The sequence below is a fragment of the Scheffersomyces stipitis genome, chromosome 1, assembly GCF_000209165.1.
Source record: "Scheffersomyces stipitis CBS 6054 chromosome 1, whole genome shotgun sequence".
NCBI classification, from domain to species: Eukaryota; Fungi; Ascomycota; class Pichiomycetes; order Serinales; family Debaryomycetaceae; genus Scheffersomyces; species Scheffersomyces stipitis.
Genome location: NC_009068.1, coordinates 1,593,969 through 1,610,497, shown reverse-complemented (window position 1 = coordinate 1,610,497; position 16,529 = coordinate 1,593,969). Strand labels below are relative to the sequence as shown.

The 16,529-nt window shown below is 40.9% G+C and overlaps 4 protein-coding genes across 4 annotated transcripts; 2 read left to right on the top strand and 2 right to left on the bottom strand. All coding sequences in view use genetic code 12, as the record gives it.

Moving 5' to 3' along the window:
* Positions 1-786: 786 nt before the first annotated feature.
* Positions 787-2,225, bottom strand: PICST_86136 (predicted protein). Its single transcript, XM_001387503.1, has one exon. It carries the CDS (start codon positions 1,427-1,429, stop codon positions 953-955), a length of 477 nt encoding a protein of 158 aa, XP_001387540.2. The 5' UTR covers positions 1,430-2,225; the 3' UTR covers positions 787-952.
* A 2,136-nt stretch (positions 2,226-4,361) lies between these two features.
* On the bottom strand, positions 4,362-5,513 carry PICST_38031 (predicted protein; the record flags this gene model as incomplete). The annotated part of the gene is made up of 1 exon (XM_001387502.1): positions 4,362-5,513. One exon carries the CDS (start codon positions 5,511-5,513, stop codon positions 4,362-4,364), a length of 1,152 nt encoding a protein of 383 aa, XP_001387539.2.
* Positions 5,514-6,826: 1,313 nt separating this feature from the next.
* On the top strand, positions 6,827-8,931 carry PICST_80227 (predicted protein). Its single transcript, XM_001387913.1, has 4 exons — positions 6,827-7,184; positions 7,293-7,531; positions 7,580-8,113; positions 8,198-8,931. Exons 1-4 carry the CDS (start codon positions 6,863-6,865, stop codon positions 8,498-8,500), a joined length of 1,398 nt encoding a protein of 465 aa, XP_001387950.2. The 5' UTR covers positions 6,827-6,862; the 3' UTR covers positions 8,501-8,931.
* Positions 8,932-11,428: 2,497 nt separating this feature from the next.
* PICST_66462 (predicted protein) lies at positions 11,429-14,378 on the top strand. Its single transcript, XM_001387912.1, has one exon. The coding sequence runs from the start codon at positions 11,595-11,597 to the stop codon at positions 13,503-13,505; it is 1,911 nt and encodes a 636-aa protein (XP_001387949.2). The 5' UTR covers positions 11,429-11,594; the 3' UTR covers positions 13,506-14,378.
* The last annotated feature ends 2,151 nt before the right edge of the window (positions 14,379-16,529 follow it).

Here is a 16,529-nt window from a genome sequence, read left to right as displayed (position 1 = left end):
CAAGATGCGTCCCCATTTCCTCGCTATTGACACTTCCACTGGACTTGCCCATTTTTTCGCTATTTGAATTTTTCTCGCTACCATTTTCAACATCATCTCGGCTTCATCTTTTCACCCATACTGCTCTGGATGCTTTCTTAAGAATCTCGTTTGCATTACCTTCTGCCAATTCTCTCGTCGGTATACACTTCTAGTCGATTTCTTTCCCTTTTCTCTCTCTTCTTGTTGTCTCTATCCTCCTCGCTAATCTTCTCCCCAGTCGCGAAAGTTATATTGTCCCCACAATTCTTCCGAAAGCATCCTCCCTGCACAAATTTCGGTGGAACACTAGTATTTTGTGCTGGCACCAGCTGGGGCACATATAGCTAGTTTATCCAGGAAGGCGGATGCTATTGTTTGGGTTTTTCCACTGGCGCTTCAGTGCCGCCCGTTTGATTCGCTACCTAACCTCGTACTTCTAGCTCCAGAATCCGGAACCCTTACTAAATACAGCACTTTAGCCTCGATTACATTGTTGACTATATTATTCCGAGAATAGCTGATTTTCTGGCTAGTCAGAACCTTGATTCTCTTGCCGATCGTATTAAGGTTTATAAACACAAAGAATGGAAATGATGGGGAATGTAAAGAACTTGGTTTAGTCGCCATTCAATGAAACCGCCATAAATAATCCAGAAATCCTTTGGTACTACAGAAAGTTGGTTTGGGTTGGGTGCAAAAAATCTTCTGCAACACATCTAAAAATATATTAATGTTATCTAAGATTTGTTCAACCCTATGAAGAATATCTACCAACAATGCCCGACCTTCAGCTACACGGCCAACGGTCTCTATAATGCCCACCAACACCGTATGCTGAAGTAACTTCCGAAAGACAAAACTTTTGCTTGAAAAACAATCTCAAACTGTCGTTATTTCATTATCATTATTATACACTATGTGCTACACAACTTCAGTTTTTCACAGGTGGATACTTTTCCACGGCTTCTACCAAGAAGTCAAACTGCTCGGTATTCTCAATGGCACTACGGATATGGGAGGCACTGATTCTTTTGACACCTTGTTTTTTAGCTTCTAAAATAGAAACCTCAACCAAATTGGCCATGAATATTTCCAATGCTCTACCTACGATGATAGGCGTCGCCTGTGCGACTTTTCCCACCTCATCGTCACTCTGCATGATCTTCTTTATTCTGGCAGCGGGGAAATGTGTCTTTATCTTCTCAAAGCTTTCTAGAATCTTTTCCTGTGTTACTTCGTTGGTTTTGAGCTTTGACTCGGATGGCTGCGAACCATTGGCAGCGTCGTTTGATATAGATGTCAGGATAGCCTCGCCGTTAGCCGCGCTGTCCATGGCAGCAGCCATGGTTGGGTTGTAGTTGTAGCTGTAATCGTCTTCCTTATTTATGAGTTGACTAAGATCAGCCATGGTGTAAAGATATGCTGTGGTGATGGTGTCTCAAGCTTATGTAAGAAACAGACTAGTAGTGTGTGTGGCCAAAAATGAAGATGAGAAATTCGAAATTCGATTTGAGGAAATTTCTTTCTCTATTTAAATAAACGGCGAATTTCTCGTGATGCGGTAGTGCGCGTGGCAAATAATTTTCTGCAGAAAAAAACAACGACATTCGTGTTTTGGTTCGATGTCGCGTCTTGCTATTGGCCAACAAGCTGTTTCTCCAAATGACGCTGCGAGACTTGCAGTCTTTATCTAATTCTTCTTAAGTTAAAAAAGCTTCCACTTGGGAAGCTCTGAAGATTTCATCGTTAGGAAACTGCACTAGTCAAGGCAAAAAGGATAAGCATCGAAAAAAATGCCTTCAGCCAGATTCGAACTGACGATCTCCTCATTACTAGTGAGGTGCCTTACCAACTTGGCCATAAAGGCATTTCTTGTGTGGAAAACAGGTGGAATCTATGCACGTAGTTTAAAATCAATTAGAAGATCCATGCCGCAAAATCCATACCGCAATACATTACTCATCCAATTAACAAGCAAATTTGTCAATATGCAGTATGTTTGTTTTCCCTGCGTTTTCTCAAGTGCGGTGTATATAACGCCGTTGCCAGAGACAAGTATCTACATATTTCCAAGGATATCACTTAAGTCTTAGGGTAATACTCGAGGTTTTGATCTTTTCCTCCCATAATTAGTATGGGATAGAGGAAGGTATGTATTATATGTAGAAATAGGTTAAACTTTAATCGCTATGCATGTCAATTTGAAAAAATAAAAAACTTTATTAAGGTCTCACATTATTAAGCTTATGCCTACTGATAAAGGCATTTCAAAAGCTTCCTGGTCTCCAAAATTTATCAATTGTATCTCCTTAACAGAAGCTCTTACTGTGGTATATTCTTGTTAATATTGTGATTTGATAAAAGATTGGCATTTCGGTTCGCTTTGGTATCACTATATTTCATTCTTCTCTTCTCTTCTCTTCGTTTTCGTTCATTTCCTTTCTTTCGTTTCCAATTCACATATTTTGGCATTTTCTCTCACCATTTTAATTTGTTAAATTATAATCTACTTTGTATTGTACAAATTTGTCTCCATTTAATTAAAGTTCATCATTTTGTCTACTAACTCTACTGTTAGAGAAGTTTGCTAATTATGATTAATTAGTTTACTTGCTATATTCATCGCAACAGAGACGTCTCCCCGCCATATGCTTCTATTCCACAAACTTTTGTGGTAACCTATCGTAAATGTACTATTCTCATCTTCGTTGGCCTTTCTGACGAAATTCATTATTTCAAACTTTTTTACTGAAGTGTCACACGGTCCTCCTTTTCCTCCTCTTCTACGATAGGGGAGGAAAAGGGACACAAACCAGTTGTGTTCATTATACTTCACATAAAATAATACCTCCCCACATACTATACCTGGTCCCGATTGCACATCGGCCGACATTATTGATGTTATTGTTCTAGCATCAGCCAAATATGACTGTGTGAGTAGGAAAAAATTGAAATGCTGAGCTAACCAAGCCCGCAAATCTCCGTTGTACCACTTCAGCTTCATTATCTCCCATAAGCAAAAGAAACTACCGAAGTCTTCATATTCGTTACAAGCTTCGCTAAAATATCTTATTGGGCCGAATTTTCTAGTAGTCTGTCTGACATCATCTGGGCTTGTTCCTATGTTTACCAAGAACTGGTTCCAGCTTATAGGATCACCTTTGATTGTGTCCCTATTGGCGCCTGCGGCGTATACCTCGTGAATGGTATCCCAGTCAATAAACCGTTCCCTTATACTGTTATAAACGTCGCCACTTGAACTACTAAAAACATCGCCACCCTTGATGCATATATTCGAACCGAATGTTGTGTAGCTTAGTACCTTTATGTCACCCGTCAGATTCTTGAACCACACTTCACTCAATGGCTTTGTGATGTTTAGACAATTGGTAGCAGAAGCATGCACCGATAAGCAGACGACTGTGATAAAAATAGATAACATTACGGAAAAGTCCGTCTTGATACCGCGCCTATATCTCGAACAACGTGGACAAATATCAAACTTGGCTTAAACTTGGCGTTCCCCAATTAGGTAGGATTGTTTGCTCTTGTTCACCCCTGAACTAACATTTCCTACAAATTAATGTCGTTGATAGTGCACTGGACGACATTGTATCTGGTTCATAGTTGGATCTAGCACCCCCTTGCAGGGCTGCTGAAATCTCACAGAAAAATCAGACCTCGTCAGGGCCCACGCCAAAGTCAAAAGTGCCATTTCTAGATAAAATATTTCGGAATTGAACGGGGACGTTACGTTCCGTTTCAATTGAAACTTCAGTTTTGAAATTTCGCAACTGTCAAACCGATGACGGGCAGGAGGAAGCTTCATTTCCACAATATTCAATACCTCATCAACACTCCCGGAGGATTTGATCAATCGCACCTACCGTCGATCTCCAGATTGAGCATGGTGATTACGGCCACAAGGGATACGACATGTAGGAATCAATGCCTCCATAAAACAGTCGGTATTTGTCGACAAAGAAGCCATATTCTGTAGTTCGAAAATAAAAATGCGGGCCGATAAGCATGCAGATAGATGCACTCTTTGAATAGTTGATTGTTCATCATTTTTGAACAGCTCTAAGCCTTGAAGTTCATGGAATATCTTTCATTGTGTATAGGATTGGTTGCATCGTCTTCGAATTTGAAACAAGTTGAAGTTGGGCAAAGAGGAGAGGCTATTTGAAAAAAGCTAGAAAAAATTGAAATACATCAAGAGGATATCAGAAGAATGTCGTGTATCCTTTCGAAAGCTTGGCTCATTTTCTCTTATTCTTCCTCTTCTCCAATTTTAATAATAAAGTGTTTAATAATACATAAAGAATTAAATAGTGCAATCAGTCCCTAGTCTTGCTAGGAGCCCATCTCCGGTAAAGAATTTCAGTGACTTTATACAACTTGAACAAGTCCTGGAAGAGTATACCTTCGTCAGAATATGCGCTGCTCAATATCGAGTTGAACCTTTCTTCTGTCGGGGAATCGACGTACACGAGCACAAAGGTTTTCTTCACGGTCCCGATGACTCTGGCTTTCGCAGCCATTTCAAACCAGTCGTATCTTGCCTTATCATCATTGGAAATAACCAAAATACAATACTCGGCATGGATAAATGGTGGACCTCTTTTGTAGAGCAACATATCACAGCCGAATTTGACTCCAGATCTCACACACCATCCAAGCGAACGATAATGGTGATATACAACATAATCTAAAACAAACTTGTTTGTAGGCTTAAGTATTCCTGATTGACGACAACATTCTAGAAACAATTGCTTTGTGGAAAAGTCGTTTACACGGATAACGTTGACAGCAAACTTCAAGAAGAACGTTTCTATGGCTTGCAACTGTAAGAATTCAAGGTTCCGTCCAAGCTGGTTGGACTCTATTAGATCCAAATCCTCGAACCTCAAGTCTGTTTCTCTATCAAAAGAATCTTTTGACAATTTGAAGTCGATCAATCTGAGCGATGCTAGGGTTTCTCTGAGTTGTTCTAACTGTGAGGATTCTAGATCCGAAATTTCGCCCTTACGTTGCTTAAGCTCGAGTTCCTGGAGCCTAGACCTTTCAGCCTTGAACTTCTTCCTCTCGTCTCGTCTCTTGTTGGTTACTTCTTCCATCGATAAAGCATTGGCTGTGTTCGAGTCCAAGTTCAATCTCTTGATGGTACGTGCCTTCCACGTTGGTTCTGATCTAGAGAGAGTACCTTTCCCAAAAAAGCCGCATCTCCACAATTTTGCCATTGACTCTTCATCCAGCACCTTAAATATGCCATCAGAGTCGTAGCTAACGTCTATTAGTGTCTCCAGAGACTGGGGGACAGAATACAAAGTATTTACTTGAATCAATCTAGTTAAATAAAAGAGCCACGAAACAGGATTATGTGGAAACAACGTCGGCATCGCCACCCCGTACTTGTCAGAAGACAACTCGATCGGAAGCGGGCGAGAATATATCTGGTTGAGAAGTTTCTTGTTATTACGCTTTGACATTATAAATATAGGTTTACCTGAATTAAGTTAGAATTCTGTTTGCTGGTCATACTTTTTCAGGAACAAAGTCGACGCTAGTTTGCCACGAAGTGTTTTTGTAATTTCAGATACCGTTGTAGTCTATTGAGAAATCATGTGCTCACAGTGATCCGTAGACCTTCGATACACTAATCAAGTTATCATCACTTAAAAACACTTAATGACAAAAAATGACGATTCTTAGATCATTGTTGCTTTCTTGTACATACAATTGTAATTATAGGTTTACAGTGTAAGAACACACCATCAGTCATACATTCTGATATCAGAGTGTGATTCTGGTGGTTCCTAAGAGGAATAAAACAGGTTTCAAACTGAAAAATTCAAATTTATCAAATTTTTCATGTAGTTTTTGGCTGCGATATTGCGAGCCGGGTAACCCAAAAATGGAAATCTAACATAGAGGGCTCCGGTAGTATATGGGTGGATAAATTTAAAGCATTTGAATTTTCTTCGACAGTTGGGGAATGGAATGAACATTTTCAAAGGTGGTAGATGCTACTGTATTGATGTAAAAGCGGTGGGATTTTTTTTTGATAAGTTGGGAATTTCAAGAGTTTTCGTGAAAATAGTTGAAAATAGTGAGATTGACAGAATAGATTCAGATGATGATATTTGAATCAACAGAGCCAATGGAAAAAAAACATCAAAATTCTTAAAAAACAATAGAGAAGGTAGCATGAATATTTATCTTAAGTAAAATTCCTCAAATGATTATCTTTATTTTCTTTATATTTCAATTTCCTCACAATCTAGACTGAGTTTACATTTCGCAGCCACCAATAGTTAAGAACTGGCAAATTATTGGAGTTGAACAGCTGAAACAAAATTGGTATGAAGAAAACAATAAAAATCCATACCTGACTCACATATATCTCCACGTAAACCACTTTCCCATCTATGACCTCTCACATCCAGTCAGCATTCATTATTCTTACTATCTTGAAACCTGATAGAAATTATACAGGAGGATAGGCAGACAGGCTTCTTAGCAAAAGAAAGGCATAAAGGTAAGCAATGACGAGTGTGGAACACGTGAGATATAGATCTAGGATCTGAAAATGGCTTCGGTATCATATTTGTTTTTCATGTCTCCTTTTTTACTTAAAGAAAGAATAGATAATCCATAAAATCGATTATACATACTAAATCACGGTTCTGCATATACCTTTATTTAATCTCAGAAAATCACGTGATAAATGTCTGATAAGTAATTCTCCATAGTTTAGAATCTACATCAAACTAGTTCTCTTTCGATTATTGCAAATCCTTCAATTTTTGAGTCTCAAACTTGCAATTACGACGGAAGCATGTCAGATACAGTATTCCACTGTCAAGAATGTGGAGTTGCTGTGAAACTTGACGAAAGCTTGCTTAAGCTTAACTCGGCTCAGCTTAAGCTCCTTATTCACAAGAATCACCAGGACAAACATCGACGAATTACTGAAAATGACTACCAACTTGATCCAGAAGAGTTTATACCACGGGATAGGCTTGAAATATATAAATCTGCCAGTTCTGGGCACGTACGGCCCATACAGTTTCGAAATATGATAGAGAGTGAGGATGAAGAAGATGAAGACGAAGATGAAGACGAAGAGAGTAACAATAACGATAGTGAAAATGGGGAAAGTAGAAATGACGACAATGATGATAATGACATAAATGGCTCATTCAATTCGCTCAATACGAACTCGTATTTGGTATTGGATGGAAATTCCACAGACAGTTCTAGTAGAGCACGACTGGAGACACCTAAGGAAACAAGGCAGGAACCAGACGAGCACGTATTTGCTTCGAGGATGAAGACGTTGACGAAAATCTTTGAAATTTTGTCGAGCAACCAGCAGATAAATCATCCTCTACTGGCTGACTGTGCTCAGCTTTTGATAGAAAACTACAAGTTGAAATTTGACCAGACTCAAAAAGAAAAAGACAACTATCTTCTGTTTCTCAAGAAGCTCAAAGACAGAGACACAGTTGGAGGGCAGTTTGACATAGATCATGATGAATATGGCAATGTTCAGAGCGAGGATATTGATCACAAGCTAGCTGAGTCAATAGACGAGTACAAGAAGTTGAAAGCAGAAGAGAAGCTGAATGTAAGCGAGTTGAAGGATTTGGAAAATCTGCGTGCACAGCTTGAAAAACAATTAGAAGAGCTCAAAACAGAGTTGAAGGATCTTCAAGAGAATAACTTGACAGACATTCTAAAGTTGAAGAGTAAATTGCAATTGGATCTCAGCCGAAAGTACAACGCGTTGGAGCAGGCTAAGGCTTCGTACCGAATGCACCTTAACCACTTGGATAAATTGCGTAGTATGAATATTTACACGAAAATGTTTTCTATCAGATTTGACGAGCAGGATAAGTACGGCTCCATCAATGGGTTCCGCCTAGGTTACAGAATAGTTGAGCCGGAGATAAATGCTGCTTTGGGCCAAATAGTGATGCTTCTCATGTTTTTGACTTCACGTCTAAATCTCAAGCTCAGACACTACAAGTTGGTTCCTATGGGATCACGTTCACAGATCATAAAATATTCCGCAAGAGAGCGTACAGTCATCAATGGTAATAATAATGGTAACGGTACTAATGCTTCCAATTCTACTTCTACTTCTGGTTCTAGTACTGGTAGAAACCAGACTGTTCTCAACTTGTACTCGTCGGACGAATTTTCACTAGGAAAATTGTTCAACTTCAACAAGTTGGACGTCTCTTTGATCACATTGCTAGACGTCGTTGCGCAGGTAGAAGCCAGACTAATCCAGATAGACCCAGATATTGAGTTGCCCTACAAGATCTCTCCTCACCGAGACTCTATAGGTGGAAGGAGCATCCGCGTGACTTCCAAAAGCGAATGGACCCAGGCGTGCAAGTTTTTGCTTACGGATTTAAACTGGATTCTCTCGTATACGAGCGTGCACACTTCACCAGTAACACTATAGACCCAGGGCTTGTTATTGAAGAATAACCATCTAGCTGTTGAATTCTATACGGTATGAATTACGCAATGAATTACATAAGCACAATAACTTTGTGTACAGGATTACACCAAACTCTATATGAGCCGTCTCTAATAATTGTGTTGCTGCAAAAACTTTCTTCCCCAGCTTTCCTGGGCCAGAACTTCACGACTACACAATGGAAGATCTACCTCCAGTGAGCAGCGCTGACAGCTCGTGCCACCAGATACGGTCTTCGGTGTTATTGTCGATGAACACGCCCACCAAACTGAAAATCAAAGTGCACGGAGTTTTTCGCAACTGTAGCAGCGGGTCTTTTTGCGATTCTGCCTCCAGCAGCGGGAGCCATAAATCGGTAGATAGGTATATATATGAAGTGAACAACAGTAACGAGTATATCCCTCCTAATTACGACTACGACTGCACCCCTCGTTATTCTGAGCTGTACGACCCTGAGCTTGAGATCTATAAGAATGGCAATTTTTCTAACTACTCTGGTAACAATTGCACTGTAAAAGCCCAGGACTGGAGTTCGAAAATATCTAAGGCCCTTTCTGGAAAAGTCGTTTATCTGGAAGTGCCCGAGCCTAAAGAAGTGTTGAGCAGGATTCCTCCTGCTCTTCCCAGTTATAATGTCAACTGGGCGACGGGGAATTATAGCTATCACCATATCTGGAAACCAGGAAGCCAGAGCGATCACGATAACAAGATCATATATAGTCACCAGCCGGAGAGGAACAACACAAATAAATACAACACAAGCAACTTCAGTAACAACTACTACTACTGCAACAACACAAACTACAACAATACCAGCAACTACAATAGCAATACTACTAGCAACAACGATATTAATAACAAGAATCACTTCAGCGACATCAACAACTTCACCAACTACAACTCCACCACCACACACAGCGACAACAGCAGCAACGCGAAGAATATATCTGACCAGTATATATACAATAACTATAGTAAGTACAGTAGCTACCAGAGCGTCAATGGCTACTCTTCCCAATACGCTACTAATGCCAATAGCATATACAAGACGACCAACGTTCACAATAACACATCCAGCTTCAGAGCCGATATGGGTGTTCACCATAATAGCCTTCGAAACAGTCTTTCCGGCATCCCCCTGAGTTCACAGATTCAGACGGTGACTCCTTGCAAAACGAACGCCTGTTTGGCTGCAACATGCCTGCCCTATCGGTACTCTAATGTTGTGTTTGATCAGCTGAAAAATGACATGAATGCTAATGGCTACCCAGTGACCTCTTCCAGTGTTGTTGAATTGACTCATGCTGCGGAATTGATCAGGAAGTCTTATGCTAGCTCTCCTACTCTTGTGAAGGGCGATAATACGTTCGAGTTGGATTCAGAAAGCAATTTGGCACAAACAGCTAATGAAGAATTGCCTCGTTTTGCTGAATTATATCTCAGTATATATGGAACAAGCTACAGCTCCAGTGAGTCGACTATAGCTGGCAACTGGAGAACTCCCCTGCAAGTAGCTACGCCTAGAACAGCTCTCAGTGTGACGGGGCCCATGAAGTTGAATTTGGACTCAGACATGGCTCTTCTGGAATGGAACGACAGTCAGAAGAACAAGAAGTTGTACTCGTCTTCCTTCGTGCAAGAGGAACAGCAGTATTTCCTTAACGTGGATCCTCGTTCTTCACAGTTGTATCTGTCAGTGTATGAGAAAGAAGTTAACGAAGAGGACAAAGAAAATCAGGAGAAAGATAATGAAAATGAAACCGGAAAAGACAAAGACAAGGCAAATGTATCTCAGATCACAAGAAATAAAGCTTCCATTGCTCCCAAAAGAAAATACACCAAACAAAATCCTGATTCAAAGCCCAAACCCAGAGGTAGACCTCCCGGTAAAAAGAAGAAAGCTGACAAAGAACAAACTCCTACAAACAAAAAAGATATGGAAAACAATAGCAAGTTTCTAGTAACTATCGTACTCTCACCAAAACACGCACTTAGAACTAAAGACTACGATAATCCAAGATATAATGAATTCTTCAGAGAAAACTCTGGAACGGAAGAACCGATATCGAGATTGAATACAGGATCTGGCGATTGGGACAGTTTGCAATCACGTCAAACCAGAAGCAATAAGCGCAAGACAAGACTCAAAGAAGTCGTGTATATTCCCGAGAAAAAGCGCAAGTTGGGTCCCAGATCCAAGAACGGCTGCTGGACTTGTAGAGTACGCCATAAAGCTTGTCCTGAAGACCGTCCAGAATGTGGCCAGTGTCGTCGGCTTCAGTTGGTCTGTGATTATCTGGTGGTACGACCTGCATACATGTTTGATCCAACTCTGCAGTTGAACAAGCTTAAGGAGATCCGAAGCATCACCAACCAACAGAAGCGAACCAATTTCTCGATGCGAAGATCTGCCTCACGAAAAGACTATCAACTGATAGACTACGAGCTGGACGAAAACTTAAAGACAGGCAATTTCTGAATTGTGAAGTCTCACGGCTGAAATCATCGTCTGGTAGGTTTTTGATCTGAAAATTGTACTGTATATTCGGCTTGCGGGAACTCCTGGAAGTATAAAGCCAATAGTTAAAGTTTTGTTATTGGCTACTGCCATAATATGTATTTGCTATTGGCATACAATCATACTGGCTGTTATCTACGAACACCTCAACAGCTACTCCTTCAATTAGATTCTGTCTACTAGTGAGATACTATTATCTACGATCATTTCTTGTGTAACACCACGCTCCTATCAATCGCAGAACTCACCAAATTTTCCGCTCCTTACTTTGTGCTCACAAAAATAGCAACGCACACTAACAAATAATCGTTGACTAAAGGCGAAAAACAAACACACGTCAAACGTAAAATTTTAGTGGCTCCTTCTTGTTTGCTCGACGATCCTGTTTTCCGGCTTCGCTTCTCCACATAGCAGACATTTGCCATCGATCCCATTACTGATATTATTACTGATATCATTACTATAATAGCACAGTTAGAAGAGAATCTTCCATTGTGTTAGAAGTTCATTTTTCTGTTTTTCTACATTTTTTAGTGAATCTTTGTAGTCTTACTGGTTATGATTTCGATCTACTCCTGCTTCACGGCTCTTGTATTTCTAGCTGGAATTGCTCAAGCGTTCTACTTGCCGGGAGTGGCTCCTACTGATTACAAGAAGGGCGATGATATTCCGCTTTTGGTGAATCGGTTGACTCCCTCGTTACACCACTTTAAATCTTCGGCTTCTCGTCCTAAGTTGAAAGCAGACACCTTTGTCTACTCTTACGACTACTATTACCCGAAGTTTCACTTCTGTCCACCAAAAGATGGCAAGATGAGCAAACAACTGGAATCGTTGGGCTCCATCATCTTTGGTGACAGAATCTTCAACTCGCCATTTGAGATCAAGATGTTGGAGGATATCAACTGTAGGCAAGTTTGTAACCCTTCGTACTCCAAGACAGACTCAGTTTTCGTCAACAGAAACATCAGAGCCAGCTACAACCATAACTGGATTGTAGACGGTTTGCCTGTAGCCAGCCAGGTTATGGACCTAAGAACTAAATCTGCCTTCTATGGGTCTGGATTCCCAATTGGTGAAGTTGATGAGTCTAACAACGCTAATCTATACAACCACTTTGAACTTAACATCGAGTTCCACAGAAGAGGCGAAAACACTTATAGAGTCGTTGGTGCGACCGTAAAACCATATTCGTTGGACAGATCTGCTGTGTCCGATACTGGTGATCACTGTGCCTTGGAAGCATTGCCTAAGGTAAGTTTGAAAAAGAATTCAGACACGAATGTTCTCTTCTCGTATTCGGTACACTTTGAAGAAAAAGACACTGCCTGGGCAACCAGATGGGATAAGTACTTACATGTATACGATCCTAAGATCCAATGGTTCTCGTTGATTAACTTTTCTTTGATTGTCATCATTCTCGGAATCATCATCGCGCATATATTGGTGAGAACCTTAAAGAGCGATATTGTTAAATACAACGAAGTCAACTTGGACGACGACATTTCTGACGAAAGCGGCTGGAAGTTGGTGCACGGCGACGTGTTCAGACCCCCAAAACATAGATTGGTGTTGTCTGTCTTGGTTGGCAGTGGTGTTCAGGTATTCTTGATGGTATTTGTGACTATTGCCTTTGCCCTTTTTGGATTGTTGTCGCCTTCTAGTAGAGGAGCCTTGTCTACGTTCATGTTTGTGGTGTTCATGTTCTTCAGTATCATTTCTTCGTTTGTCTCTGGGTATCTCTACAGGTTCTTTGGTGGTGACAATTGGAAGTTGAACTTGATCTTGACTCCTTTAGTTGTGCCTGGCACCATGTTTGCTATATTGGTGTTCTTGAATTTCTTCTTGATCTACGTTGAATCCTCCGGTGCTATTCCTGCCGGAACCATGTTGGCTATCATTGTTATTTGGTTCTTGATTTCAATTCCTCTTTCTGTCGTTGGTTCACTTTTGGCGTCTAGAAAGCAGTTGCTTTCTGTCCCAGTGAGAACCAACCAGATTCCAAGACAAATTCCAACACAGCCTTGGTACTTAAGAACTATTCCTGTTATGCTCATCTCAGGTATCTTTCCCTTTGGTTCAATTGCTGTAGAGATGTACTTCATATATTCTTCCATCTGGTTCAACAGAATCTTTTACATGTTTGGATTCTTATTTTTCTGTTTCCTCTTGATGGTGTTGACCACTTCATTGATATCTATCTTGCTGATCTACTATACCTTGTGCTCTGAAAACTACAAGTGGCACTGGAAGTCTGTCTTCATTGGAGGCAGCTGTGCCGTGTATGTTTTCTTGCACTCATTGTTCTTGACAGGAGGTGAGAGATTGGGTGGATTGACCTCGTTCGTGTTGTACACTGGCTACTCCATTATGATTTCATTGCTTGTTTTCTTGAGTTGCGGAGCCATTGGGTTTATCAGTAACTTATTCTTTGTGAGGGCCATCTACTCGCAAATCAAAATAGATTAACCTAGCCTCTAAAAAGTAACAGGAAGCAATCCGAGTAGTGAATCTATTATCCAATCACAGGAGTATATACATATACTTTTTCTACACATTGCAATCAATGCTTCAAAGACAGGAACATATATGTTATATATAATACAAATAGCACAATAGCATGATAAATCATTATTATACAAACTATTAACAGTGACCAAGGTCAACCCCTTTATCATACTATTCCCGTTTTTACTATTATTACAGCTATAATAGCCACCATTATATTATTGTTGTTATCATCATCTTCATTAACGGATCTTTTCTTCAGCTTTTTGGTCTTCGTTACGGATGTTTCTATATAAGCTCTTTCGAGTCTTTGCAGTGACTAGTACCATCCGTCAATGTTCTCCTTTTCCACAAAAGGAAGAATACCCGTTGTGAATTCCTCAGACCAGATCTGGAGGCTATTCTTGAGTCTGGAGTCATTGACGTTTGACACCAGCGTTGGACCTGAGCTATTGAGGATGTTTTGGAGGCTGAAATTGAACTTGTAGCTGTTTATTTTGTTTCGGATTAAATTAGTCGAAATGGTTCCCAACTGCAAGTTGATGAGGTTCAAGTTCAACAAGTTGAACGAGATAGACAAGTCGTTGTTGATCTTGATGCAACGGTTCATCAAGTCTCCATGGCCATGTCCTGAAGTAGAAGAGCCATTTTGCGACAGCTGGATGAGGTTGATGAGGCTGTCGATGATCATCTTGCTGAGTTTGATCAATTTGAAAAGCTGGCCAATAGTAATGTTCAACAAAGGATTGATGAAAATGTTACCATTGCTGCTATCCGCACTAGAATTTTGTTCTCTATTCAAAGAAGCTAGTGGACCATTTTCGTTTCCTGAACCGCCTCGTCCATTGGAACCTACCGGAGGAGTAGCTCCAGAGTTGGGGCCAGCCCCGGAAATAGACAAAGGAGCTCCGTTAATGTTAGGAGAGCGAGAAGAAGATGTGGTGCCAATGTAGTTTGCAAAGGTGATGATGGACATGGACAACTTCTTGATCAAGCGGATGAGCTTAAGGTTGTAGTCCATCAAGTTCTCGTAGATTTCCTCCACATCCGTGCCGTTGTTGTTTTTCATAAACTGACTGATTTCTTGCAAGTAAGTTATCAACTCAAACTTCTCCCAGATCAACGAGATGAATTGGTTGGAGAAATCGTCCTGTTCACTGCTTACGGCAGCTGGTGCAAAAGCTTGCAATGACGGAAGAACTACACGTACCAAAGAGCCACGCGATATGACACAGTCGTCTCTTGCCTTCACTAAGTCATTGAAAACAAGAGAGTTCTTGAAAATAAGTATCCCTTTTCTCAACGATGGATCGAGCACACTACCGTCTGCCAGAATGGGCATCAAATAGTGGAGTTTGCTACCAAGAAAACGAGTTAATTCACTACTATGGATAGACTTCTGAATCCCAAAACTTAATGAGTACAAGTTGTCTATGATGGTCAACGCGTAGTAGAGTTTTGGAAGTACCAACTTGATGTTGTCGTAGTCCAAGCGCTCGGGGTTAGGATTTTCCAACGCCAAGTCTACAAAATTCTCCAATACTTTGAAGTCATTGAAGATTGTGGCGCTGAACGAGATTCCAAGTGAATACACATCGCCATTGAGAAGAATAGCATAGTTGATAACTACAAGTGCCAGAAAGAAGAATACGAGAGCCGTATCGTTCACCTTTACACCAAAATTGTTGAATGGATATAAGGTGAGAATCCGAGAGAATAGTGCCATATGGTCGTGAATCAGCAATTGCTTGAAGTTATTCAAGTTGTTCAAGGAATGGTTGAAAAGTTCCACGATTGTTTTTACGTTAGCTACTTCTTCGGAATCGCACGATTCAAGCAATATGATCAAATGGTTGTTGTTGAATGGAAGAATCGGAAATGAAGCATGGAAATGCGTGTAATAGAGTTTCAAATTAGCTTCCAACGAGTTCATCAGAATCTTACTATAATTTCCAAACTGCTCCTGTTGTTGTTGAATTTGCTGTTGCTGTTGAGGTTGCAAATTATATCCTACAGGTACTGGCTGTGCGATTACTGGTGCAAAATGCTGCCCTTGAAATGGCTGTGGTTGAGGATGAATAATTCCTGGAGCCTGGAACTGGGAGGGACCATACGAATACACTCCATACTGGGGCAGATTCCATGGCTGTTGCTGTTGCTGTTGCTGTTGCTGCTGTTGATGTGCTGGAAGAATCGATGGCGGGTTTATCGGCGATTGAATCAAACTAGCCGAAGCCGAGCTGTTGTTGCTGCTGGATTGGAAGTGTAACGACTTGTTAATGCGACCACTAAGCGACGACAACGAAGACACCGAGTTTCGCGGCGACAATGACTGAGAGTTTCTTCGTATTCCGAGCGACGACGACCTGTTATGCTGCGGTGGACCAACAAGCGAAATTGACGATGAAGCGTTCGATTTCATCGAATAAAATTCTTCTGTTTCTGAATCAGAAATGAAGTCTGAATTCACCAGAATTGACGGCTTCAATGAAGGCATCCTGGACCCGTTAGTCGATGTCGACGATACCGAGTCTATAGATGACCGTCTTCTGGAACCGGTCCCACTTGTTGTGGAATTGCCCTGAACATTATTTAGAGTTATCAGCGTTCTTCTAGACGAAGAGTTTGGCATCTCGTAAGGAACTTTCCAGAATGGTCCCTGGATAGGTGGTGACGTATTTTTCATGTTCAATTCTGTGGTCAGATCGCTCCGATTGAGCAATCCATTGATACTGGTGCTTCGTGGACTCAGTGGATTCGAAGAGCTTATAGCAGCACCGATAGAAGTTGTCGTCGGAGTTGTGGAATTGGGCTGAACTGATGAAGCAGGGCCCGAAGTTGCAACGGTAGCGCCTCCTAGTTTTGGTAGAATTTTCAGTGAGTAGCCAACCAAAGGTGGCAACACTATTGGTGGGGATGATCCGTTGATGCTGGGGGATGATTTAAGGTGGTTCTGAGGGAAGGGAAGTTGTTGGTGGTGAGGAA